Source organism: Euphorbia lathyris, chromosome 5 (assembly GCF_963576675.1).
Source record: "Euphorbia lathyris chromosome 5, ddEupLath1.1, whole genome shotgun sequence".
NCBI classification, from domain to species: domain Eukaryota; kingdom Viridiplantae; phylum Streptophyta; class Magnoliopsida; order Malpighiales; family Euphorbiaceae; genus Euphorbia; species Euphorbia lathyris.
Genome location: NC_088914.1, coordinates 3,406,060 through 3,428,662, shown reverse-complemented (window position 1 = coordinate 3,428,662; position 22,603 = coordinate 3,406,060). Strand labels below are relative to the sequence as shown.

Below are 22,603 nucleotides of genomic sequence, written 5' to 3'. Positions count from 1 at the left end.
TATAATTCAAATAATAATTTGATATAGTTGTAAATAATTTTTAAAAACTGCATTTCTAGATAATTATTCCTTAATTTTAATTGACAAAATAAAATCTTATATTTTTCAATATAAATGAAGGAGGCACATGAATATAATGAAAAGGGGGGAAATTTACTTTTTTTTTTTATGTAACATAAATATTATGTGATTAATTTTAACTAAAAAAATTTGTTATTTTTGTATTTAATTGCATCAATTAAATTTTTTTCTATTCCTAAAACAAAAAGATAATTTAAATAGAAGTATATTTAGTAAAAATCAATTAATGTATATGGATTGAATAAAAGCGTCATGTATGATAGAACAAAAAATTCTCTAAAAAACAAAAATTGTGAAACGAAATATAAATAATTTTCTTCCTTATTAAAATCAAAAGGTCACGGGTTCGAGTCTTAGGAGCGGCCTCTTGCCAAAAAAATTGGCAAGGGAAGGCTTGCTCCCAGTACACCCTTGTAGTGGGACCCCTCCCTTGACCCTCGCTTAGCGGGGACACGTAATGCACCGAGCCGCCTTTTTTTTATTAAAATCAAAATTTAATTTTTCAATAAAGTTAATATTCTCACTTCTTAATTTGATTTTTTAATATCCAAATAACATCTAATAAACATGTTTATATTATATATTTATCTTTTATAGATATTTAATTTATTTAAATTTAATTTACATTTAAATTATTAAATGTAGTTCACACCTTTCCGATAAAATGTCTCAAATATTTGTCAATCGGGTTTGGGCCAAAATCAATATTACATCAAATTCATATATATAATAATATTTATTGTTTAACCAATATTGTTAATTTAATTAATATAATATTAAAAGTATAAGTTTTTATTTGATAAATTTTGTAAGTGGTTTATTCGATGAAGTTATAGTGGAAACTAGCAGTATACCCGTGCTTTGCACGGAAGGTTTTTTTTACAATTTATTATTATTATTAATTTCTTTTGGGACGGGAATTATAATTTTTTACCAATTCAAGAGAAATCAAGGAGAATACTTGTCAGATCGACACATGGAAAATTGAGAGAGAGCAAAATAAATGAATTACATAGTTCTCATTTTTTATATTTCATTTAACTTAACCAAATGAAGACACGTGATAGTATTTTGAGTTGAAAACTAAAACTTAATTATAAAAAAGCAAATATTTGAGAACAAATGTTGTAATACACGTTGATGAGTATGCTAATTGTTTAGGCTCTTTACGTACTCCTACAAATCAATAATTACAAAAACTAAGCAACATTCATTGGGGAAAAATGATTTTATATGATCTTATAAAAAAATATTGATTCAAGATGCATACAGTTCATTAAGTACAAAAACTAAGCAACATTCATCTAACATTCATTGGAAAAGAAGGATTTCATATGATCCATGGATGCGGGCAAGTTGGAAAATCAGTTGCACCTTCTCTACCCACATAGTGTTAGGTTAACATAAAGTTCAAACAATTGTTTAAATGTGAACGGTAGCAATATCTGCACAACTACAACAACAAAGCCTTAGCTCCCAAATAATTCTTGGTCGGCTAACATGAACCATTATATAAAACCGTGAAATCAAGTCGTGTTAGTGACACAAATATCTGCACAACTATATTATAAAAAAATTATTAGCATAGGGAGAATGAAATCCATAAGATTATGAAAAATTAAAAAGTTATATAATAGCAGAAGAGCTTTCATTCACCTAGCAATTCACATCACCCTCAATTTGTACCATATGTCACTAATCTGTAGCAAGAAACAAAACAATAAGATTGCGTCTCAGAGAAAAATTGTGTCATTTATAAGATAGAGGATTGGAGGTCAGAAGTAATCTCATACATTCTATTGAATATTTATTGTTCATCAGCATGTCAGCAGTCCACATAATACATTTTTCTCATGAACACACCAATAAAAAAATGTACATTGAATGGATTATAACATGCAAAATTTTACCCAGAACATTCTGAAAGTGAAAATGTTTTAAGTGAAAATGTTTTAAGGATGCGCTAAGAAAAATTAAATTAAGTAAACTCAAATGGCAAAAAAAATATACCTGTAGAATCAGCTATTCTTAATTTTAGAAATGTTGTATTAGCTCCACGGAAGAGTCACTTGTATCAGCATTGGCCTGATCAAAACTACTAACCGCAATTCTCATGTAAAAAAAAGGCAAGATGTGAGAAATATACTCCCTGAATTTGTAACGAATGTAGAGAATCAGGACTTTGTATTGGTTGGAACCTCCATGTTGTTGAGGAATTTCAGAGGAATGCAGAGTCACTTAACATAGATTAAAAATTATTCTTTTTGAGATATAAAGTTATTATTTAAGTAGCTGTTTAAACTAAATAACTCTATAAGCTTTGAGTTATTTTACATAGATTACTTCCTGATATTTATCAAAGCTAGATATTATATAGGATATGTTGATATAAGCTACCTAATACTATTTCCTCACATTCCTAAATATTGATATAACCTGTTAAACATATATCATTTAATTACAAACACCCAGTGCAATGATATATTAAAACTTACCATGTATAATACAATGCACAAGATATATTAAAACTTTTTAGTGTTACAAACAAAAGTTAACACTAAAAAGTTTTACAAACATGTACCTGTCTATAATGCCTAGAAATCCAATGTAAATAGTGTCTTGCATAATGAATTTTACCTTGGTTCCACTGAGAATAGATGGATCATAATTCACGTCATCAATAGCTGCTTGAAGAGCAATTCTTGCTACTTTCTCAATAGTTAAATTGAAAGCTAAAGTAGCTCCATTGTTGACGAATTCGGGTCTTGCTGTGATGTTTGTAGCACAAACTCCATTACAAACTCCATCAAAACAACTAGAACCTAAAATCCTTTCATCTTAATTCCTAATTAATCAATTCTACCTTCATAAGCAGCTTGCTAATTCGGCTAAAAACACAAAAACACAACCATCAAGGGAGTGTCCAACATAGCTGGTAACCATCAAGGACATCAAGTGAATGGCATTAAATCAAAGAGTATTTACAAATTTTCAACTTGGAAAATGCTGTAGTCTCAAAATGAATTTAAATAGAAACCTATAGAATAAATGGACAAATTATCCAAATAATAAATAAACTTCTCAATTCTAACTCACCCATAAGGAGAATAGAAGAAGCAAGGTTGATAACTGTAGGGATTGTTGCTGAAAGCCGGAACTTCTGTTAAAAGGAATTCTAGATGAGTTCAGGCTTCCAAAAGGAGAAATCAGGGATCTATGAGGACATGTGAAATGAAAATCAGAGTTCAGAGAAAATTGAAGACATTAAACTACTGAGAAGTCCATTTAAACTCAAAGATAGAAAAATTAACTAACTATAAAATAAAGATATCAGATTTTGCAATTTGGAATTTTCTAAGACAACAATGAAAAAGGCAGTCAGAATCCTAACTAAACAAAATCAGAATCTGACTGCTGAAAATGAGAATTCATACCATTATTGAGTAATACACAGGAGAGATGCATCAGTAAACACTTTTGTTCATACTACGTGTATAACATCTTAAATTCGCAACGTATCCTTCCTGTAAGAGAAATTGATCAAATGTTGAGAAATAAAAACGGAGGAAGATAAAAAAAAAAATAGCAAATAAAGGTCAGATGAAAATTAAAAGAGAAAGTAAACCTTACATACATTTATGAATTCGGGCATGAGAGGCACTTTCAAACAACTGTAACATCGAAAAGTGAAAGAAGTACCGCTAGATTGAGAACGTGGGATTTTTTTTTTTTTTTTTGAAACAGTTATCCTGTAACACCCTGTTTCAATACCATGTAGATATTGTCCACTCTGGCCCAATTCCAACACATTGGGCCTCACGGCTTTAAAACGCGTCTGCATGTATTGGATTCACATCTTACTAATAAGCCCCAATCACCCCCTCTCCATTTTCGATGTGGGATTCAGTTCATTCCTGCCCCCATCGCCATCCCTTAGGGCCGCTCCTTGCTCAGGCCTTCTACCCCGGCGCCACCCTCTCCGGACCAGGTCGTTACAGGCCCACCAGCTTCCGTCTGGTTCGTCCCCGAACCACACATCGTACGTGGAAAGTCGGTTTGATACCAATTGTAACACCCTGGTCCAATACCATGTAGATATTGTCCGCTCTGGCCCAAATCCAACTCATTGGGCCTCACGACTTTAAAACGCGTCTGCATGTATTGGATTCACATCTTACTAATATAGTAATAGATTCGTCAACTGCCAACTTCACTTAATTCATAATTTTTATTGATAAAGTTGTAAATAAATTTTAAAATTTGAATTTCCATATAAATTTTCCTACAAATGAATTAGTTTGCTCGAATTCATTTTATTGATTTATGAATAGCTTAAATGTTTATAACTATAATAAATATTTTACGCAACCCTAGCGTCTTATTCCAACTAGACTCTCTTTGCGTGCGATCCGCTATATCTAAGCGTTAGTAGTTTGACTCAAACCTAGTTTCATCTCATAAGTCATGAATGAACTATAACAAGCCATTATGACAATCCAATTAAGATAGTTATTGTATATATCTTAAATAGAGAACATAACGGTAATCCCATATGAGCATTTGCTATGTGATATCATGTCCATCACGAAATACAGTAACGTCACCTTCGTCTATTGTTAGGACATTCTTTGATCTCTTGGTGTACTGATATATTCGAATAAGCAATATCATATTGCTTCATTCGGGTGTGGCTGCACGCTTCTCAAGTCCACTAATCAAGTGGCTAGTGATGTTTGATCTCGATATAAGATTCAACAATCCCTTGCTTCACCCGTGGCTTCTAAGCATGACACACGACACATACCCTGTTTTTTATTACTTTATTTCAGTAACAATCAGTTCAGTTCAGTTTAGTAGCAATCAGTTTAGTTCAGCATTGAGTAATTTATCATTAGTTATTATAATTATAATTATTTATACATAATTTTATTATTATTTATCTATAATTTATCGTTATTTATTATTATTCTTATTTATCTATAAATTAGAAAAAAGTCAAGAAATGGTAGTTTATTAAAGTATACATTGTTTAATAAAAAAATAATAATAATTAAAGTATGCATCCATATTTGAAAATTAAGAATTGCATCTTTTTTTCCCCTTCAAACTAGACTTATAAGATAGACTTTACAATTAATTGTAGAGTTAAGGTGTAAAAATACCCATAACGTTTTGGATCATTGGTAATTTTACTCCTAATGTCTAAAATAGTGCAATTTTACTCCTAATGTTGGTAGCCAAGAGCAATTTTACCCCTAATGTTGATAATTCGGGTCAATTTCATATATCAATTCGTTCTAAAAAAGGATTTAATGTTTTTATAATTTAATAATAGAATTGAAGATTAATATTTATAAATTTGGTGAATTTTTTGTCTAATTCGTAGAAAATACAATATATTTTTTTTTGTTTTTGATAAAATGATGCACGTGTGAAGTGTATATTACAAGATTCATGACCGAAAAGACAGTTTGATGAATTATTTCTCAAATTTATCCAATTTATTAACGTTAGGGGTAAAATTACTCTTGGCTTCATATGAAAATTTGTATTTAATTTTATAGGCTATAAATTGTATGTAAATTTGTGTTTGTATGTAATTTGTATTTTTAATTTAAATTAGACTCATTTTTATTTAATTTCATAGGCTTTTATCGAGTCGAGCTTTTATTTGATATTCAATATAGTTTTATCTTTAATAATATATTTATTTATTATTGATATTATTATTAGAACCATTATTATTATTATAAGCTTATTAATGTCTAATATTATCATTAAAATTATTTTAAAGTCTAATATCATCATTATTGTTAAGTTCGGTTAAGTTCGGTAGCATTCAGTTAAATTCAGTAGCATTCAATTAAATTCAGTTCAGCTTTTTTCAGTGATAAAGAACAAAGCCACACTTGACTAAATCCATACTTGGCTCCTTGTTACATGTCCATTAGTCGATTAATCAAAGTGAACTACAAGCCATCTAGGCCCCACATCGAACATCGGTCTAAGGACTTAACTATAAGTATTACATGAGAACCAACTATGACTCTTTTAACCACGTGGTGTTCTCATAGTGGATTATCTAGGGTTTACTATTTTATAAACCCTCATGTCATTGGTCTGATACTTCATGTTCGTAACCGGTAAAACAACGTCACAACCAAGGCACATACCGATTTTTAGTTAATTATCATTTCCACGATAATAACAGACTAGAGAATTTTCGAGTAGTATCTTATTGCCTCAAGTTTTCACTTGTCCGGATCCTCAACAAGTTAAACTTGAGCAGATCATTAATCAAAGATATTCTATTAAGTTAGGTCGCACAACTGAGGTAACATAATAAATTATTTTCTTAATATTTTTGTTAAATATAACGTCTTGGACTACGACATACTCCAACATCAAGGTACTAAAGACTTGGGGATTCGATTTTTCAGGTCCTTAATAGGCCAAATATATTGCTACACTGACATTGATTGAGGAGGTTGTTTAGACGATTAACGATCAACATGGGCTTTATGTATCTAACTCGGCAAAAGTCTTATTTCCTGGAATACTCAGAAACAACCCATAGTTGCCCGATCATCCACCAAAAGTGAATATAAGGCGGTTGTAAATGCCACATTCTAGCTTATCTATATTCAATTATTACTTCATGAAATGCGTTTTCCAATTCCACATCCAGTCCAATTATGTTGTGACAATATCGGTGTCATTTATTTAATGATTAATTTTGTGTTTCATGCTCGAACCAAGCATATCGAACTTGACTTTCACCTTTGTTAGTGAATAAGTTTCGCACGAATTCTTATCGGTCGATTCATTCCAACAAACAATCAAGTTGTAGACATTCTAACTAAGTCTTTACTGAGTTCATAGTTTCCTACTCAGTGTCTGCCATTTAGATGTGCTCTCGTCATCAACTGGAAGGAGACTATTAGAGATAATTATTAGTTAATTATCTCTTTATATATTCTTTTATACACTTATGGAGCGTTTGATATTCTATTGGGATAAGGATACATATAAATGTTGAGATAGAAATAATGATAAATGGCTGGGATAAAGATCAAAATATGATAGACGAGAATTATTATTCAATATTTGGTATGTTGGATAGAGATAAAGATAAAATAATACATTTTACTATTTTAACATTATTTAAACTGCATAACATTAATTTGAGGCATAAGATGGACTTTTCCATCCTATTAAAATCGGAGGAGCTTATCTCATCCCCCTCTTGGATATAGGATTTGAGAGATAAGACACGCATCCATCTCTTATTTTGCTAATCTATCTCTAAAACAAACATTAGATAACTCATCTCGATCTTTTTTTTATCTCTATTTCTGTATCTTTATCCCTTCTAACAAATAAGCCGTTAGACTCTCTACCTATCTCGACAAGGAAATTAATATAATTCACCTTTATATCATTTAACCAACAACATTGATTGAAAAGAACAAATTAAAAAATATTAAGAAGAATGTTCGAAAATGATTAGTTTATTTCACATTCTACAACTCGGTTCAATAAAACAAATTTTTGACTTTTAAGTTTTGTTTTCATTCGGAAGCTCGAGTTAAATTCTCATAAATAATATCACACAATAACTTATTTTATTTAGTGGTGTCTATTGGATCAAAATCGAATTGAATCAAAAAATTCGAATACCGAAATTACTAAAATAATTGATATCGATATTGAATAAGATAATATGTAAAATCGAAATTTTTAGTTCAGTTCAAATCGAACAAATCAAATTTAGTTAATTATAAAAATAAAATAAAAAACACTACATTTCTTTATTAAATTTACTTAATTTTTTTTGGAATACTTTCAAAATTATCAGGCATATTATCTCAACAAAAATAATCTATCTATTAAATATATAAAAGCAGGAACTTATTAAGATGACGTGGCAGTAATTTAGAGCTTAAAGCTGATGTGTTATTTTTACAGATTTTTCAAGCATTTTAATTTAAAACCTGCAATATTCTTTTTCTCTCACTCGGATTATTTTGTTGTATAGCTGCTCATCAAACTGTTCCTTCTTTTACGCTTAGTTGGTAATCTCTTCTTAATCAGATTTCTATTGAAGATCTTCACTTATCCAAATTCTAAGTTCAAATCCCTAAATTCAGGTTATCCTTAGCGGTTATCAATTCAAACTTTAGCCAACTATTACGATTTCAAACCCAAAAACTAACATTCCTCAATTTACTTTCTGCCCTCTCAACATATTTTTTGTAATCAGATCTCACTTCTGGCGTTGATCCAATGGATTCACTTATGATGAATTTTTATTTTGGATATCGAGTTGTACAGCTCTCTTTGCGCCGCAATTGATATGGATTAATGGCTAAACCCGCATGCAGTCGCCTTTAATTATGTCATTTTCTGATCTTCATGGGTGTGAACGGCATCTCTTGGAGAGCTAAGGATTTTCTTCCTCAATGTTTTCAATTGAATTAGTTTGCAATCTTTTTCATAGCTTGAAGATGATTGGGTTCTCTGGATTTCTTTTGCGTGGGTTCGTTTCCTCATGGGAGTTTTTTTTAGCATAGTTTTACACAAGCATAACCTTTTACAGATCTTCATGTATAATTTAATTTTAATCTTAGTTTATTTTTAGATTAGCGCAATGGTAATGGACAACTGATATTTGCTGTATTCTCTTATGTGAACTATTTTCTATTTCAAACAAAAATATATTTTCTAAGTTTCCTCATATGCATGTCCTGTTCTTCCTATGTTCAATTCAAGGCTTTCAATTGAATTAGTTTGCAATCTTTTTCATAGCTTGAAGATGATTGGGTTCTCTGGATTTCTTTTGCATCGGTTCGTTTCCTCATGGGAGTTTTTTTTAGCATAGTTTTACACAAGCATAACCTTTTACAGATCTTCATGTATAATTTAATTTTAATCTTAGTTTATTTTTAAATTAGCGCAATGGTAATGGACAACTGATATTTGCTGTATTCTCTTATGTGAACTATTTTCTATTTCAAATTTGATCTATTCGAAAGAAAGAATAGATTTGCTGTTGAAGACCTTGAATTTGAAATGACACTATGCTTTACAATTTTGCTCTATTCTGTTTATACGGTTAATTAAAATGAACTTTGATGGGTTACCATGAAAACAGATTTTCATATTTGGTATCTGTCATAGTTTATGTTGTTATTGGGCGGATTGCCTTCGCTTTTTGAATGGGACAACTGGTTTATAGCTTAAGATGTCTATTTAAAATTCTCTTCAATTGATTGTCTTTGGTTTATATGCTGGTTTCTTACTCTGATTTATGTTTTGTTCTACTTTTAAGGGTCCCTTTTTTTCATTTGTTTGAATGTGGATCTTAGGTAATTGTGGACTATATTCATGGTGAAATGGTGCAGGTATATCTGCTTCCCAAACTAAGTGTAATGCATGGTCTAAATATGCCTGAAGCATTGACTCAGGCTCCATCAAAAATCCGTGCTAATTCAATATGTAAAGTAGGTAACCTTTGCATCAACATATATACAATGTTATGATTTTGATTGCTCTAATGATGAATTTGTGATCATTACACAGTTGTTGTCTGTTCAAACTCAAAGACTTGAGGAATTGGCAATCAAGTCAATTAATACCAGTGACCCCTTCAATGCCTAAGAGTTTGGTAAGAGCTCTTCCTTTATGATTGTGTGAAACTTTATGATTCTTTTATTTTTTAGAAAGTCTTTCAAAATTGTTTTGATGTTCATATTCCACGAAACCGAAATGTAGAATTATAAGGATTTTTCCTTTCTGTTGTCCACAAAAGCTACTTTATATTTATTTTTCATTGATAGGGGACTTTCTTTAAGTTGTATATCATTAGGGGAAACTTTTCTGCTCATATACAACTTCACGGACACTAACTTTGATTGAGGAGCCAAATCTGAATTTTAACACCAAAAGGAACCTCCGGTTTTAAGATGAGATTTTGTTTTATATATATGGAAAATAACATTAGTTTTAATGTTGTTTTTAGTGTCAATAAAAACATTAGTTCATATTGTCATAATTAATCTGGTTTTGTGTTCTCATATTATCTTGAATTGTTGGATGTTGTGGAATTTTGATTTGTCTTATTGAAAATATGAACAAAACCATGAGGTTGTATGAAAGTTGGTTAATAGGATTTTTAGGGAAGTTGGAAACTAAAGCTCAAATGGAGGTAGATCTTTCACCTCAGATATTTAAAGACAAAATCTTATGGAATCAATGGCAAATAAAAGGAAGAAAAAAAAAAGTTTGTGGGAATTTTGGAAATGAGGCTATGGAAAGGACTATGTCAGAAAGAATCAATGTAGAGCAAGCGACCAAATCATTGGAATCACTTGGAAATGGTAGTTTCCTTAGAACAGAAAACCTAAACTTGGACCTCCTCTGAATTAGCTTGGCCTCGACATATGGATTAATAAACTGTATGGATTAATGAACTACAGAATCTTAAATTAGTAATGATGCTTTTTATACTGCAAATTTCAACCAATAATGCAAAATGTTGTATTCGTGTGAAATGAAGTTCAATAAGTTTGAATTGTAGTTGCATATTATTTTAGTTTTTCTTTGAACCAGAAGGAAGATACTTTGTGACTAAAAAACAAATGTTATGATATAGATTTTTTATATATATAAAGACTGTGATGATTATAAAAGATAAGTTGGACATGAATGAATTGAAAGTTAATCAATGTAAATATTTTCTGGTTAAATATTGCAACCTTCAGTTTTTTTTTTTTTTTTCCTTTGAGCTTTTGTTATCATGTATTTCTCAAGGAAAAATGCAAATTTATTTGCTAAAAAAATACTTTAATTGAAAGTCAAATGACACTAAGTAAAACCTTTTTCAATTTTCAAAAGTTATTTTTTGCTTTTATTTTATCTCCTTTCATAATTATTTCGATTTCTTTATGGTTATTTTTAGTTTTTTTTTCCCAATTTTCTTTCAAGAACACTAAAACTTAACTATCTAAAAGGATTATTAGTTACCAAGATATTCCATAATTAACACTCACATTGCTTTTTCTAACATGAAACTTGCCTTTTTAATTTTAGCCGCATAAAAGTTATTTTATGAAATTTTCGGTTTTAGTTATCGATTTCATTTTTATGAAATTTCTAGGTCCACCTAACCAAGCATAAATTTATATATAATACTACAATATTTTTTAAGGTGTATATAAACAATTATTTTATATTGTCATAATTTTACTTAATTATTTAACATGTACATAATTTACAGTTCAAAGTATACGAGAGTTTCTTTCAAAACAAAAAAAAAAAGTATACGAGAGTTAAAAGTATAAATTTAATTTAATTAAAAGTGTAAATTTAATTCGATAATTATTGGCTAATTCATGATTAAAATTATAAATTAATAAATATATTTCATAGTATGCAATAATAATATATATTAAATAAGTGTATTTAAGAAATTGAAAAATTAAGTCTAAAAAAGAAAAATAAACTATAAATTACAATGTTCTAAAAAAGGTGTTATCTTTTTAGAAAGAAAAGAGTATTGTAATACCGTGACATTTACAAGAGACGTGGGTTCGAGAAGGGAAATTGAGAAACCAGTATTAATCCCCCTTATATATAAATAAATAAAAGAGTATTATAATTTTAAATTTATTATATAATTTGTTTTATCAATTTAAGATATAAATGATTTAATTAAAAGGATATAATTATGTAACCCGTGCATTGCACGGGCCTTCTGCTAGTATATATATAAAATAATGTAGAATATGTGTAATTCGGTGTAATTTCGTTTTCTTACATTTTTTCTCAAACTGAAATGGATACTAAAATGCACCAAAAAATAAAATTGATACCGAATCAAAATGTTGAAAAACCAAACTGAAAAACTGAATTTAATCGGTTCAATTTGGTATATGGTTTAAACCAAACCACTCCTAATTTTATTCCTCTACTTGTAACTTCGGTCGGACTGGGCCTGGTCCAACGAGCTTTTATCTAAAAATACTCAGTCCAATATAGGAGTGCACGTGGTCGGTTAACCGGTTCATTAAGATTAATTCGGTCGGTTAACCATTTAATCGGTTTTTTAAAAACACTAACCATACACTAGTCCATTATTGGTTAACCAATTATTTCGATTGGTTATCGGTTTCTAACCATTAGTAAATAAAAATAAAAATAATAAAAGAATTCTAATTTTTATTGTGAGAGAGACGGCGGGTCAATGACGAGTTGAAGAGATTAATTGCGGAGAGGGAGATGTGCGTGCATTATAATCCCTCAGTTTTGATTCCGTTAAATTGTTTAGTCCCTATATCAAATCTCCGTCTAAAAATGTGTTAAAGAATGGATAAAAAAAAGGCAAAATGCCTCTAATAAAACTTCTGGCTACAAAGTTTTGGAAAACAAGTAATAAAATTTAATCCTTGTTTCTACATCGAAAACATAAAAAAAAAGCTGTATAAACTGAAATTAGAGAGACAGTAACAAATTAACTGAGAGTTGTTTACATATTTTGATCTCATTTGATGTTAATATTTTATAGAATGACTAAACCATTAAAAGTGAAAAAATTTAGAGACCTTATAATTAAATAGTGGATTGATTAATGAGTTATGAAAAACTATAGGGACTAAATAATTGTTTACCCATATAAATAAATTTATTTTTATATTTTTTAATATTTAATTGAGATTCGGTCAGTTTCGATTAACCACGTTTTTTGGAATAAAAAACCGTAACCATTAACCATTATTTTTAAAATTAAAAACCGTAAACTAGTCCATCGGTTTCGGTTAACCTTATTTTCTTTTTAGTTTCGGTTTGGTTTTCTGATTTTTCGGTTTTCTGGATTTTTGTGTGCACCCCCAGTCCCACCCGCTGTTAATTTAGGCGGACTCAGTCAAATTCCAAGCCCAACCCATATAAACCCTCCTAAATATTCATGTATAATTTTTTATAATAAACAATTAAATTTATAATTAAAAAGAAATATTAATATATAAATTTATTAATTAATATTAATAGGCGGACCAGGTTTTAACGTACTTAAGCCGAGATGGTTTTAAAGATAAATTTTCATATCCAATCCCGGTCCAGAAGATATTGGCTTGGACGGACCCATCAATATGTCTATTTTTTTTTGTATACAAAAGGTTTAGGTAAGGGTAAGTCTACCTATCCCAAGATTAGGACAAACCACAGACCTCGGTAAAGATTTACAGTGGAATTTACATGTCTACTTTTAACATAACATTATGTAAAAGTTTTCTTTATTTTTTACTTTTCCCCTTTTGATAGAAAAACGTGGGTGATTCAAAACCAAAAAAAAAAAAACCGTGGGTACCCACTTTCCATATAAACGTGCACGCACCAAGCGTGTGTCCACCATTAAATGGGAAAAATATTATTTTCCCCAAAAACTACTACACGTCCATCTAGGCAAGTCAGTCCCTATATCGTAATTATCACCAATTTCCAGGGCTAATTTCAAAATCTGATTTCCCGCCCATTACCGCCTGGAAACTCCAGTCAAAAATTATTATTAATAAAATAATAATTTCCTAATTTCCTTTTTCATTTAAATTCTGAACTTCCACTCTTCAGTCCTTTCCACTCCTCCACTTTTTTCTCTGCTCCGATTCATTCTTCCTCGCAGATTCCTCACTGTATTCTCCGATTCTTTCTTTCTCTGATTTACTGGTATGTTCATTGCGTTTCTTTTGCCATTTTTGTTCGCTTTTTTGGTCTGCAATGGTGTTTTTTCTGATTCTAGGGTTTTTTTTTTGTACCTGAAAATGTTACTTGCTGTTTTGTAGGATTCGGAAATGGAGGCCGAAGGCGAAGTGAAGGCCGAGGGCGAAATGAAGAATGAGGCTGCTGTGGATTCACCGACTTCGGTGCTTGAGGATGAGGTTTGGTTTCTCTACCTTCCTTTTTTGCCCATTTTTCTTGGTTACTTAGTATCGTGATAGATAGTAGTTTCGTATGCCATTTAGCAGAATTGATCACATAAGCAGAAAGTTTAGTGCTTTATTTGGTTTTCTTGTTGAACGGGGAAGGCAATGTGTATCATGGTTGCTTCATTTTCTAGCCTTTTTTAGGCGTTTCTTTAGTTCAATTTTTGTCTTTGTCAGAGGCTTTGTTGTATTTGATGCGGCATTTTTTGAACTATGTAACTGTATTTTTTTGAACTATGTAACTATATGTTTATCTATATGTAACTGTTCTCTTTCAAAAAAAAAATCTATATGTAACTGTTTCTGAAGCTGAATGCTAGTCTCATTTATTCTATCATAGTGCGTCATTTTACTGGGTCTTTTTACTGTCATGGGTCCTTTATTTTTAATAACTGTTGGCTTGTATATCCATGTGTCCTTGCTGTGAATGTAGAACTTGCAGATTTTACACAAGTAAATTTGTTTCTGAGCCAAAGTGCGCTTGCTTATACTATGACAATTTAAGTATTTCTTTGATTGATATTTACAAATGAAAATGTATTACCTTAGTTTTTAATTATGTGTTTCTAAACGCAAGTCTATTGACAATCTTTCTGTCCTTTTTTTTCAATTTTCTCTCTGCTTTTCCATTTCAAGGAAAAATGCAATGTACAAGCAGAAGAATTGGCGAAGAATATAATTCTAGATGCGAAAAATGGGGATTCCTCCCATATCTCAAGTGTTATGGCAGAAGAGGAAGAAAGACTTTTGCAGGCTCGGGTCAAAGAAGGGGAGCTAAAGACAGAACCGGAGGAGCCAGTTCATTTGGATGACTCTCAGTTTACAAAATTGGATGAGCTTTTGACTCAAACACAACTGTACTCAGAGTTTTTGCTTGAAAAGATGGATGAGATTACTCGTGTATGTCTCCTACTCTTTTTAGATAAATCAGCATTTGGTTGAGAAATAATTGTTTAATGTATGGTTATCCATTCTCCTGTTTAACTGAGTTGTGTGTATTTTGCAATTGCCAGAATCCGGCCGAGCAGGAGAGTGCAAATGGTAAAGCAAAGCCAGGTCGAAAAAGAAAAGCTGCATCCCAGTACAATTCTGTAATCTTTCCTTCTCTACTTTGTTCTGTATTTCATTTCATGGCACTGGATTTGATAAATATTTCATGTTGAGAGTGCTTTGTGTTTCATATGTCTACCTTGTGATTATAGTAGTTCTGATTCTCATCATTAGAAGCCGTTTTCAATAGAATGGAAGGAATTTAGCAGTCATTTAAATTTGTTTTTTTCATTAGAGATGCTTTGTACTAAACTGACTGTTATGCAATAGGAGCATTTCAATGATGGGAACATTAATTCCAAAGGAGTATTTAGGCGATCTATTAACGCATCAAAGATAATGTTAGAAGTTAGAATGCAAAGATGCAAGAAAATTGGCTGTCAAGTAAAACAGCGAGTCATAAATGCTTTAAAATGCATTGTCTATGACTGTTGTGTTTCATGTGTTTATAAGTTCCCGGGTCTGTTAAGAGCACCTAAGTTTGAAATAGCTACCAGTCTCTATTTTATTCTAACATGGTAGGATGTTTCTTGCCTTTATCACATCCTTAAATAAATTGAAACATGAATTTTGCTAAACCTGACTTCTAAGCTGCTATTTGTTTGCTAATTTATTTACAGAAAGTGTATTAATGCAGTGGAAAGCTGTCTTGATACCTAACATATCTAACAATTGCTTTGCCAATGTTTTAAGAGGAGAGCCACAAGGGCAGTTGCTGCAATGCTTACACGATCTAAGGAGGTTGAAAATGCAGAAGATGCAAACCTGACAGAGGAAGAAAAACTTGATAAAGAGCAGAGAGAACTAGTACCTTTATTGACTGGTGGAAAGTTGAAGTCCTATCAGATCAAAGGTGTGAAGTGGTTGATCTCCTTGTGGCAAAATGGGCTCAATGGGATACTTGCTGATCAAATGGGACTTGGAAAAACTATTCAGACAATTGGTTTCCTTGCTCATTTAAAAGGGAATCAGTTAGATGGCCCCTATTTAGTAATTGCTCCTCTTTCTACTCTTTCAAATTGGGTGAATGAGATTTCAAGGTGGGCATTTTGCTTGCTATTTCATTTGATTCCTCATGAATCATGATTTGATTTCTTGATTCACAATTTATGCTTCTCTGTATTCTTTTTTCCAAATAGGTTTGCTCCTTCTCTTAATTCGATTATCTACCATGGTGACAAACGAGTGAGGAACGATATAAGGAGAAAGTACATGCCAAGATCTATTGGTCCTAAATTTCCCATTGTTATTACTTCATATGAGATTGCATTATCTGATGCAAGAAAGTTTTTGAGACATTACAATTGGAAATATGTTGTGATTGATGAGGTGGGTGTTTTAGTGAGTTTATAGATTTGGCAACTGTTTAGTTTTCTTAAATTATGTATTCACATCCTTAAACTGCAGAGTCAGCACAGTAAAAGATTTGTTTTCCTTCTCCTTTTCATGACTAGGTGCATATACCTTAGTGTAGCAAAACATAATGATATGCTTTTAATTAGAGAAGCAAGCACTTAAAGCACAATCTATAATTCTATAAATTTTATGTAATTTAACTGTTTTGAGTTGCTGTTAACCTCTATTCTGCTTAATAATTGATTACTCATGACATCCACTACAATTGTGGATCACTGCACTTGCATGAGATTTTTAACTAAGTCTGTGCATATGAGCAAAATTGCTGCTAGTTTGTCCAATAGTGTTTCATGATTTGCATTTTCCAAGCAAAAAAGAACTTGAAAGTTATCGTTGAAGGGTTGGGTTCCACACTTTTGTGAGAAAAAAAGTTTTTTTTTTTTTTTGAGCTTCTCCAATACTGCTCTCTGATTTGCTTTGAAGGTTCCCATTTTTTTTAAGAGGCCTTCACGTTATTACTAGTCTAAAGATGCCTTAGTGTTTGACTGTAATTTCAAAGGCTTTTTTAATTGTCCTATTTTCTCAAGGAGTTTATTCTTTTTCTGAGATGAGTGATTAGTCTGACTACTTTTTATTCCTGAAGGGGCACCGGTTGAAAAATACAAAATGCAAATTGCTGAAAGAACTGAAACTCATTCCTATGGAGAATAAACTTCTGCTAACAGGGACTCCCCTGCAAAACAATCTGGCTGAGCTTTGGTCATTGTTGAATTTCATTCTGCCTGATATTTTCCAATCCCATGAAGAATTTGAATCATGGTATGTTGCTTAGTATTTCTCCTTGTCGTAGAATTCTTGTTCACCTCGCAGTTTCATTATGCTACAAAGTTGAACATTCCTTTTCCACTTATTATGCAGTAGAAAAAAATGTAATAATGGTGGCACCAGCTCCAGTTCCAAATTGTCTCTATGTACTCCTTTATTAAAGTCTTTTTTGTTTCCCCTGTGCATATCGTGGAAGTTGTTGTAGTGTTTCTAATAGCCTTAGTAAAGGCTCGGTATCTTTATTGGTCTATATCATCTTGATATTGTTGATAGAAAAACCATGGTGCTTTAATATTTATGAGCAATGCGCATCGTGATTTATGCTTCAATAATTTGGCATAATCTATCGTTCCATTCCATGACTGTAGATGGTTTTCTGTTCAGGTTCAATTTTTCGGGTAAAACCAACAACAATGAAGCATTGAGTGTGGAACAGGAAGAAAAGAGAAGGTCTCAGGTAACTTTCTTGCCAACATGAGTTGCTTTTATAGAACAATCCTATGGTATGATGGACAGCTGGGTTGATCACATGCAGGTGGTAGCTAAGCTTCATGGCATCTTGCGTCCGTTTCTCCTCCGAAGGTTGAAAGCTGACGTTGAACAAATGCTCCCTCGGAAAAAAGAGATCATTTTATATGCTACCTTGACTGAGTATCAGAAAAACTTTCAAGATCATTTAGTCAATAAGACTCTGGAGAATCATTTAATAGAGACAGTGAGCACAGGTATAAGAGTTATGTCAATTGTGAGAAATGCTATGTTGATAAATTTCACGTGTAAGGAAAAAAAGGCCTTTTGTTCACTTGATTTTGCTTTCTCCTCTGACTATAATTTAGCTGGGTACTTGGACTCCTAACCGTTAATCATGGAATGGTTTTCTATGCAAGGTGTTGTGATCCACTTAATCTGGTCACTCTTGCAGATGCAATAACTATTAGGATGCATGAACATGATATGGTTGCAATTAATTATAATGACAGTGAGAAATGTGACACAGGATATATAAATTTTTAAGCTTGTACGGAGTCTGGCCAAATATTATGCAGGAAAATTGGTGAACCTAGGCCCAAATTAGCTATTTGATGTAAGATAGTTATCTACCATTGAAACAGGTTAGAAGGGTCATCAATATATCTTTTTTTAACTTCCTGTTGTGTGAAATGTCTCAGAGCCCTATTTGTTCCGACTCTATCTCTTTGAATTAATGGTAATTTTTAGACATTTATATGACTTCTGATTAAAATTCTTCTTTCTTATTCTTGGATGTATACTCAGAACTGTTATCTTTATTCATCTGATTATAGTAAAATGGAGTTAGTTGACAATCAATGCTCTATTTGATGAAATTTCAGCCCACCGAGGTATGAAAGGAAAGCTCAACAATTTGATGATCCAGCTTCGGAAAAATTGCAACCACCCTGACCTCTTAGAGTCAGCTTTTGATGGCTCATGTACTTTCTTATGTTCTTTTATATTTTTCTTTCTTTTGGGAAATGATGCTTTATGGGTTCAGTAACAACATTCTTTTTGTGGTTCTTGACAGATTTCTACCCACCTGTGGATCAGATAGTTGAGCAGTGCGGCAAGTTTAAATTGCTGGATAGATTGTTGAACAGACTATTTGCACTTAAGCACAAGGTATGACTTAGAAATCAGTAACATTTGCTTGTTTCTCAGATTTTCTGTATTTTTTCTGCTTGATGTTTCTGATAAATTTACTTGTTTACTGCCTCCACAAACAGGTTCTGATATTCTCTCAATGGACTAAGGTTTTGGATGTAATGGACTACTATTTTAGTGAAAGAGGCTTTGACGTTTGTAGAATTGATGGCAGTGTGAAGTTGGACGAGAGGAGAAGACAGGTTAGGCTTTTTATGTTGGATATCTTTAAGAGTTGAATGTGTTCTTATTATCATTTTGTAGGAGTGAGACTTATACATGTGAGAAGAAAGTCATGCTATTGGTTAAACAGTCATATACTAAACAGATGTAAATACTTGTCCTGTATGGAATTTTTTGCTTTAAGTATGCATTTCCTGTTACTTCATAGAATGCAATCATTGTGATTTTATGAGCAATTGTTCCTTTCGAGAGGTGGATTTAGTCAATTTCTTGACCTTTATTGCAATTTTTTTAGTTGAATGTTGAAAATTGGGAGTATTGCTCATGGAGTATTTCCTAAATTTCAATCCTGATGTCTGCTACTTGGTGTTGAAACAGATTGCAGAATTCAACGATGTAGACAGCAACTTGAGGATATTTCTTCTCAGCACAAGAGCTGGTGGATTGGGTATCAACCTCACTGCAGCTGACACCTGTATACTCTACGACAGTGACTGGGTATTTTCTTGATCTCACTAGCAATTTCCTTTCATTAATGAATGGCCTCAGCACTTTTTTGAACTAATTCCTATCATTCTTGCACCCTTTCCGTAGAACCCTCAAATGGATTTGCAGGCCATGGATAGATGTCACAGAATTGGCCAGACCAAGCCTGTTCATGTTTACAGGCTTGCAACAGCTCAATCTGTTGAGGTATTGCATTGTATAGTCTAGTGGTTATAATTTGAATCACTGCTGCTAATTTATACTGAACAAGTAATAAAATTGTATTGTATGACAACAGGGACGCATCTTAAAAAGAGCATTTAGTAAGTTGAAGCTAGAGCATGTGGTGATTGGAAAGGGGCAATTCCATCAAGAAAGAATAAAATCTAAGGCAGAAATCGAGGAGGTTTTCTCTTATCTTTGCTCTATTTTCCTGTTGTGCTCTTTATCATTTTTGCTGCAAATCTTATGCGACGCCGACGGTTTAGATAATTAGCTTGTTATAACGTTTCCATTTATTGTTCAACTTTTGAAGTTGCCTTCTCATATTTATTGTGTGCTTGTTTATAAAATGATAAAACTTTGCCATAATGGTCACTTGATCATTGAAAAGGTGAAATTCTAGAGTACTCCTGGTGTATGCGCTCTATAAATAAAATGAAGCATTAAAAGGTTGCTGCTAGGGGTTTTTTAATCGGTATGATTAAAAAATGTTATTTTATACCTAAGGGAGCATGTACTCCTTGAGTATTGTAGAATCTCACTGAAAAGACAGAAAATTTGCTGCTCGGCCTATTACATACACAACCTCTTTAAGTCTATCATAAAAGCTGATTGCCCGTCCCCCCAACTTTTACCGATTATCTCCTTAAACTTGCTTTCGGTGACCTTTTGGCCCCTTGAACTTGCTTAAAGTGATGTGTGTTGCAACCTGTCCAAATCTCCAATTGCTTTGTCGTGTAGGACTTGAGGGGTTAATCAGGTCACATTAAGCAATACAAGGGGCTAATCGGCCGTTTTCAAAGTTGAAGGAGTCATTAGACTGTTTTGGACAAGTTTGAAGGGCTAGTGATGTATTAGGTTAGGCTTTTTATTTTCATGGTATTGATGTATAATGATGGCATGCACAACGTCATAAATAGCTTGACATGGTTATCAATTTTGTTGCATTCGTATCATATATAATCACGTGGAATGTACAAATCACACCACACAACCCGTTTTGACACCTGATCGACTTGATTTTGTTTCTCGTTAAGGTTCAGGGACTTGCATACAACTTACCATTATTAATCACAACTTAAAAGTGTGTTTCTCTAACTAAATCTCAGGACGATGACATACTAGCACTGCTTCGAGATGATGAAACTGCTGAAGACAAGCTGATACAGACGGATATCAGCGACGAAGATCTGGAAAGAATCTTGGATCGCAGTGATCTGATCGGACCAGTCAATCAAGATAACAAGGATGCAGTTTCTCAACTCCCACTTAAAGGACCTGGTTGGGAGGTGGTTCTACCTACTGCAACCGGTGTTCTCTCTACCCTTAACAGTTAAAAGCATTGCTTGGCGGACCCGAAAAGAGATGTGAAGCAAAAAACAATGCCTATTGGAATCATTTTGGTACCATATTTTTTTTTGTCAATATTCAGTTGATTCCTCTAGCATTGCTCACAACTGCTTTTAAATCTCAATGTAGTCTGGATTTGTATTTGGACTGGTTTAAAGCCAAACCAACTGAAAAGTTGAAGAGATTGAGATTCTTAGTGTAGGCAGAAGTTGAATCTCATTTATCTAATCAGCTTTATTTTGTAAAACTTATTTATCTATATTAGTCACTTCGATTTGACTACCCTCATGAATCCGTTTCGAATTCTGAGTTGCTCGAAATTATGCACATTATTAATCTCGACGTCAGTAAATTAACTGATGGTGTTAAGCGGAAATTATTTATTTGATAAACAACTATAACCATTTTTTTTTTGTGACTGAAGTTGCTGCAGAACGATTTACAAGTGAAACCACATTTGTTTTGGAATTAACCTTTGATTTCACGGTAATGTATGATGGTTCATCTTAGCCGACACCGAATTATTTCGGGACTAAGGCTTTGTTGTTGTTGTAACCCTAGATATTAATCACGCTCAACTAACATTTTGGATGTCTCCTCCCATGACATTTAGTTATTAGCATTTTAACATGGGGTTTTTGTATGTGTGATTTAAATATTTTAGTCATAATTGATTTTTGAAAGGTTCGATGTGACAATTAAATTACAGTTAAACCATATTTTTTCAAATTTTGGATAATAAATGAGTAAAATTAATTTTACTTAGAAATGTTAGACATAAATTTGTGTAGTTTCATTTCATACTTTATGGTTAGATCGGCACTATCCGAAAACGTTAGGACCGAATTTAATTCTTATCCTATGAAGCACTAATTCTTCTGGGAATCGGAGTGGCAGTGTCAAACTCGCTAGACATGAGAATTCGCTTGGGACACGACCGGACTCGCACCCAGCACGATAAAAACGTGTCATGTCTAATTTCTTAAAAATGAAAAAAACCAACAAAGTATCCCTCTTATCTTTCTCCACCACTGGTTACAAAACTAAAGCAAATAATATAAGAGATGCTACAGTTAAAGCTTATTCTAGCACAAATTGATTGTATGTGGTAAAGGATGTAACATAGAATTACGATATTGGAAAAGAATTTGGTGCTGATCTGTTCGGAATGAGGCAAAGAAAGAATGTTACTAATTCAAAGTGCAGAAAAAGGCATTTAACTTGTGAAAAATGTTACATTTATCCTTTATATGCTTAAAATGACATATTTACCCTTTATTTAGTCTCCAAAATAGTCGTATTTAAACAAATATGATTATACAGAAAAATAATTGGACTAAAAATTGACGCATTTACCCGAAATAAGTGAAATATAAATTGACGCATTTACCTTCTATATGTAGAGAAATAAT

At 32.1% G+C, this 22,603-nt stretch overlaps 1 protein-coding gene across 3 annotated transcripts; it reads left to right on the top strand.

Moving 5' to 3' along the window:
- The first annotated feature begins 8,083 nt into the window (after positions 1 to 8,083).
- LOC136229008 (ATP-dependent DNA helicase DDM1) lies at positions 8,084 to 21,479 on the top strand. Of its 3 annotated transcripts, none has more exons than XM_066017545.1 (18): positions 8,084 to 8,231; positions 8,345 to 9,584; positions 9,664 to 9,748; positions 13,920 to 14,015; positions 14,697 to 14,960; positions 15,074 to 15,151; positions 15,804 to 16,150; positions 16,250 to 16,439; positions 17,110 to 17,285; positions 17,676 to 17,748; positions 17,827 to 18,016; positions 18,644 to 18,742; positions 18,835 to 18,929; positions 19,034 to 19,153; positions 19,512 to 19,631; positions 19,728 to 19,826; positions 19,918 to 20,025; positions 20,951 to 21,479. In XM_066017545.1, the coding sequence occupies exons 3-18, from the start codon at positions 9,734 to 9,736 to the stop codon at positions 21,176 to 21,178; spliced, it is 2,298 nt and encodes a 765-aa protein (XP_065873617.1). In that variant the 5' UTR covers positions 8,084 to 8,231; positions 8,345 to 9,584; positions 9,664 to 9,733; the 3' UTR covers positions 21,179 to 21,479. The 3 variants fall into 3 exon arrangements, with proteins under 3 accessions (XP_065873617.1, XP_065873618.1, XP_065873619.1); XM_066017546.1 differs by having other exon boundaries at positions 8,094 to 8,620; positions 9,486 to 9,584; XM_066017547.1 differs by lacking the exons at positions 8,084 to 8,231; positions 8,345 to 9,584; positions 9,664 to 9,748 and adding an exon at positions 13,665 to 13,803.
- The last annotated feature ends 1,124 nt before the right edge of the window (positions 21,480 to 22,603 follow it).

What these genes read in the sequence shown, in the direction of transcription:
- LOC136229008 (XM_066017545.1), top strand. An exon ending in CTTCGGTGCTTGAGGATGAG is followed by an intron (nt 14,016 to 14,696) that starts GTTTGGTTTCTC and finishes TTCCATTTCAAG; the next exon opens with GAAAAATGCAATGTACAAGC. An exon ending in AAGAAAAGAGAAGGTCTCAG is followed by an intron (nt 17,749 to 17,826) that starts GTAACTTTCTTG and finishes GATCACATGCAG; the next exon opens with GTGGTAGCTAAGCTTCATGG.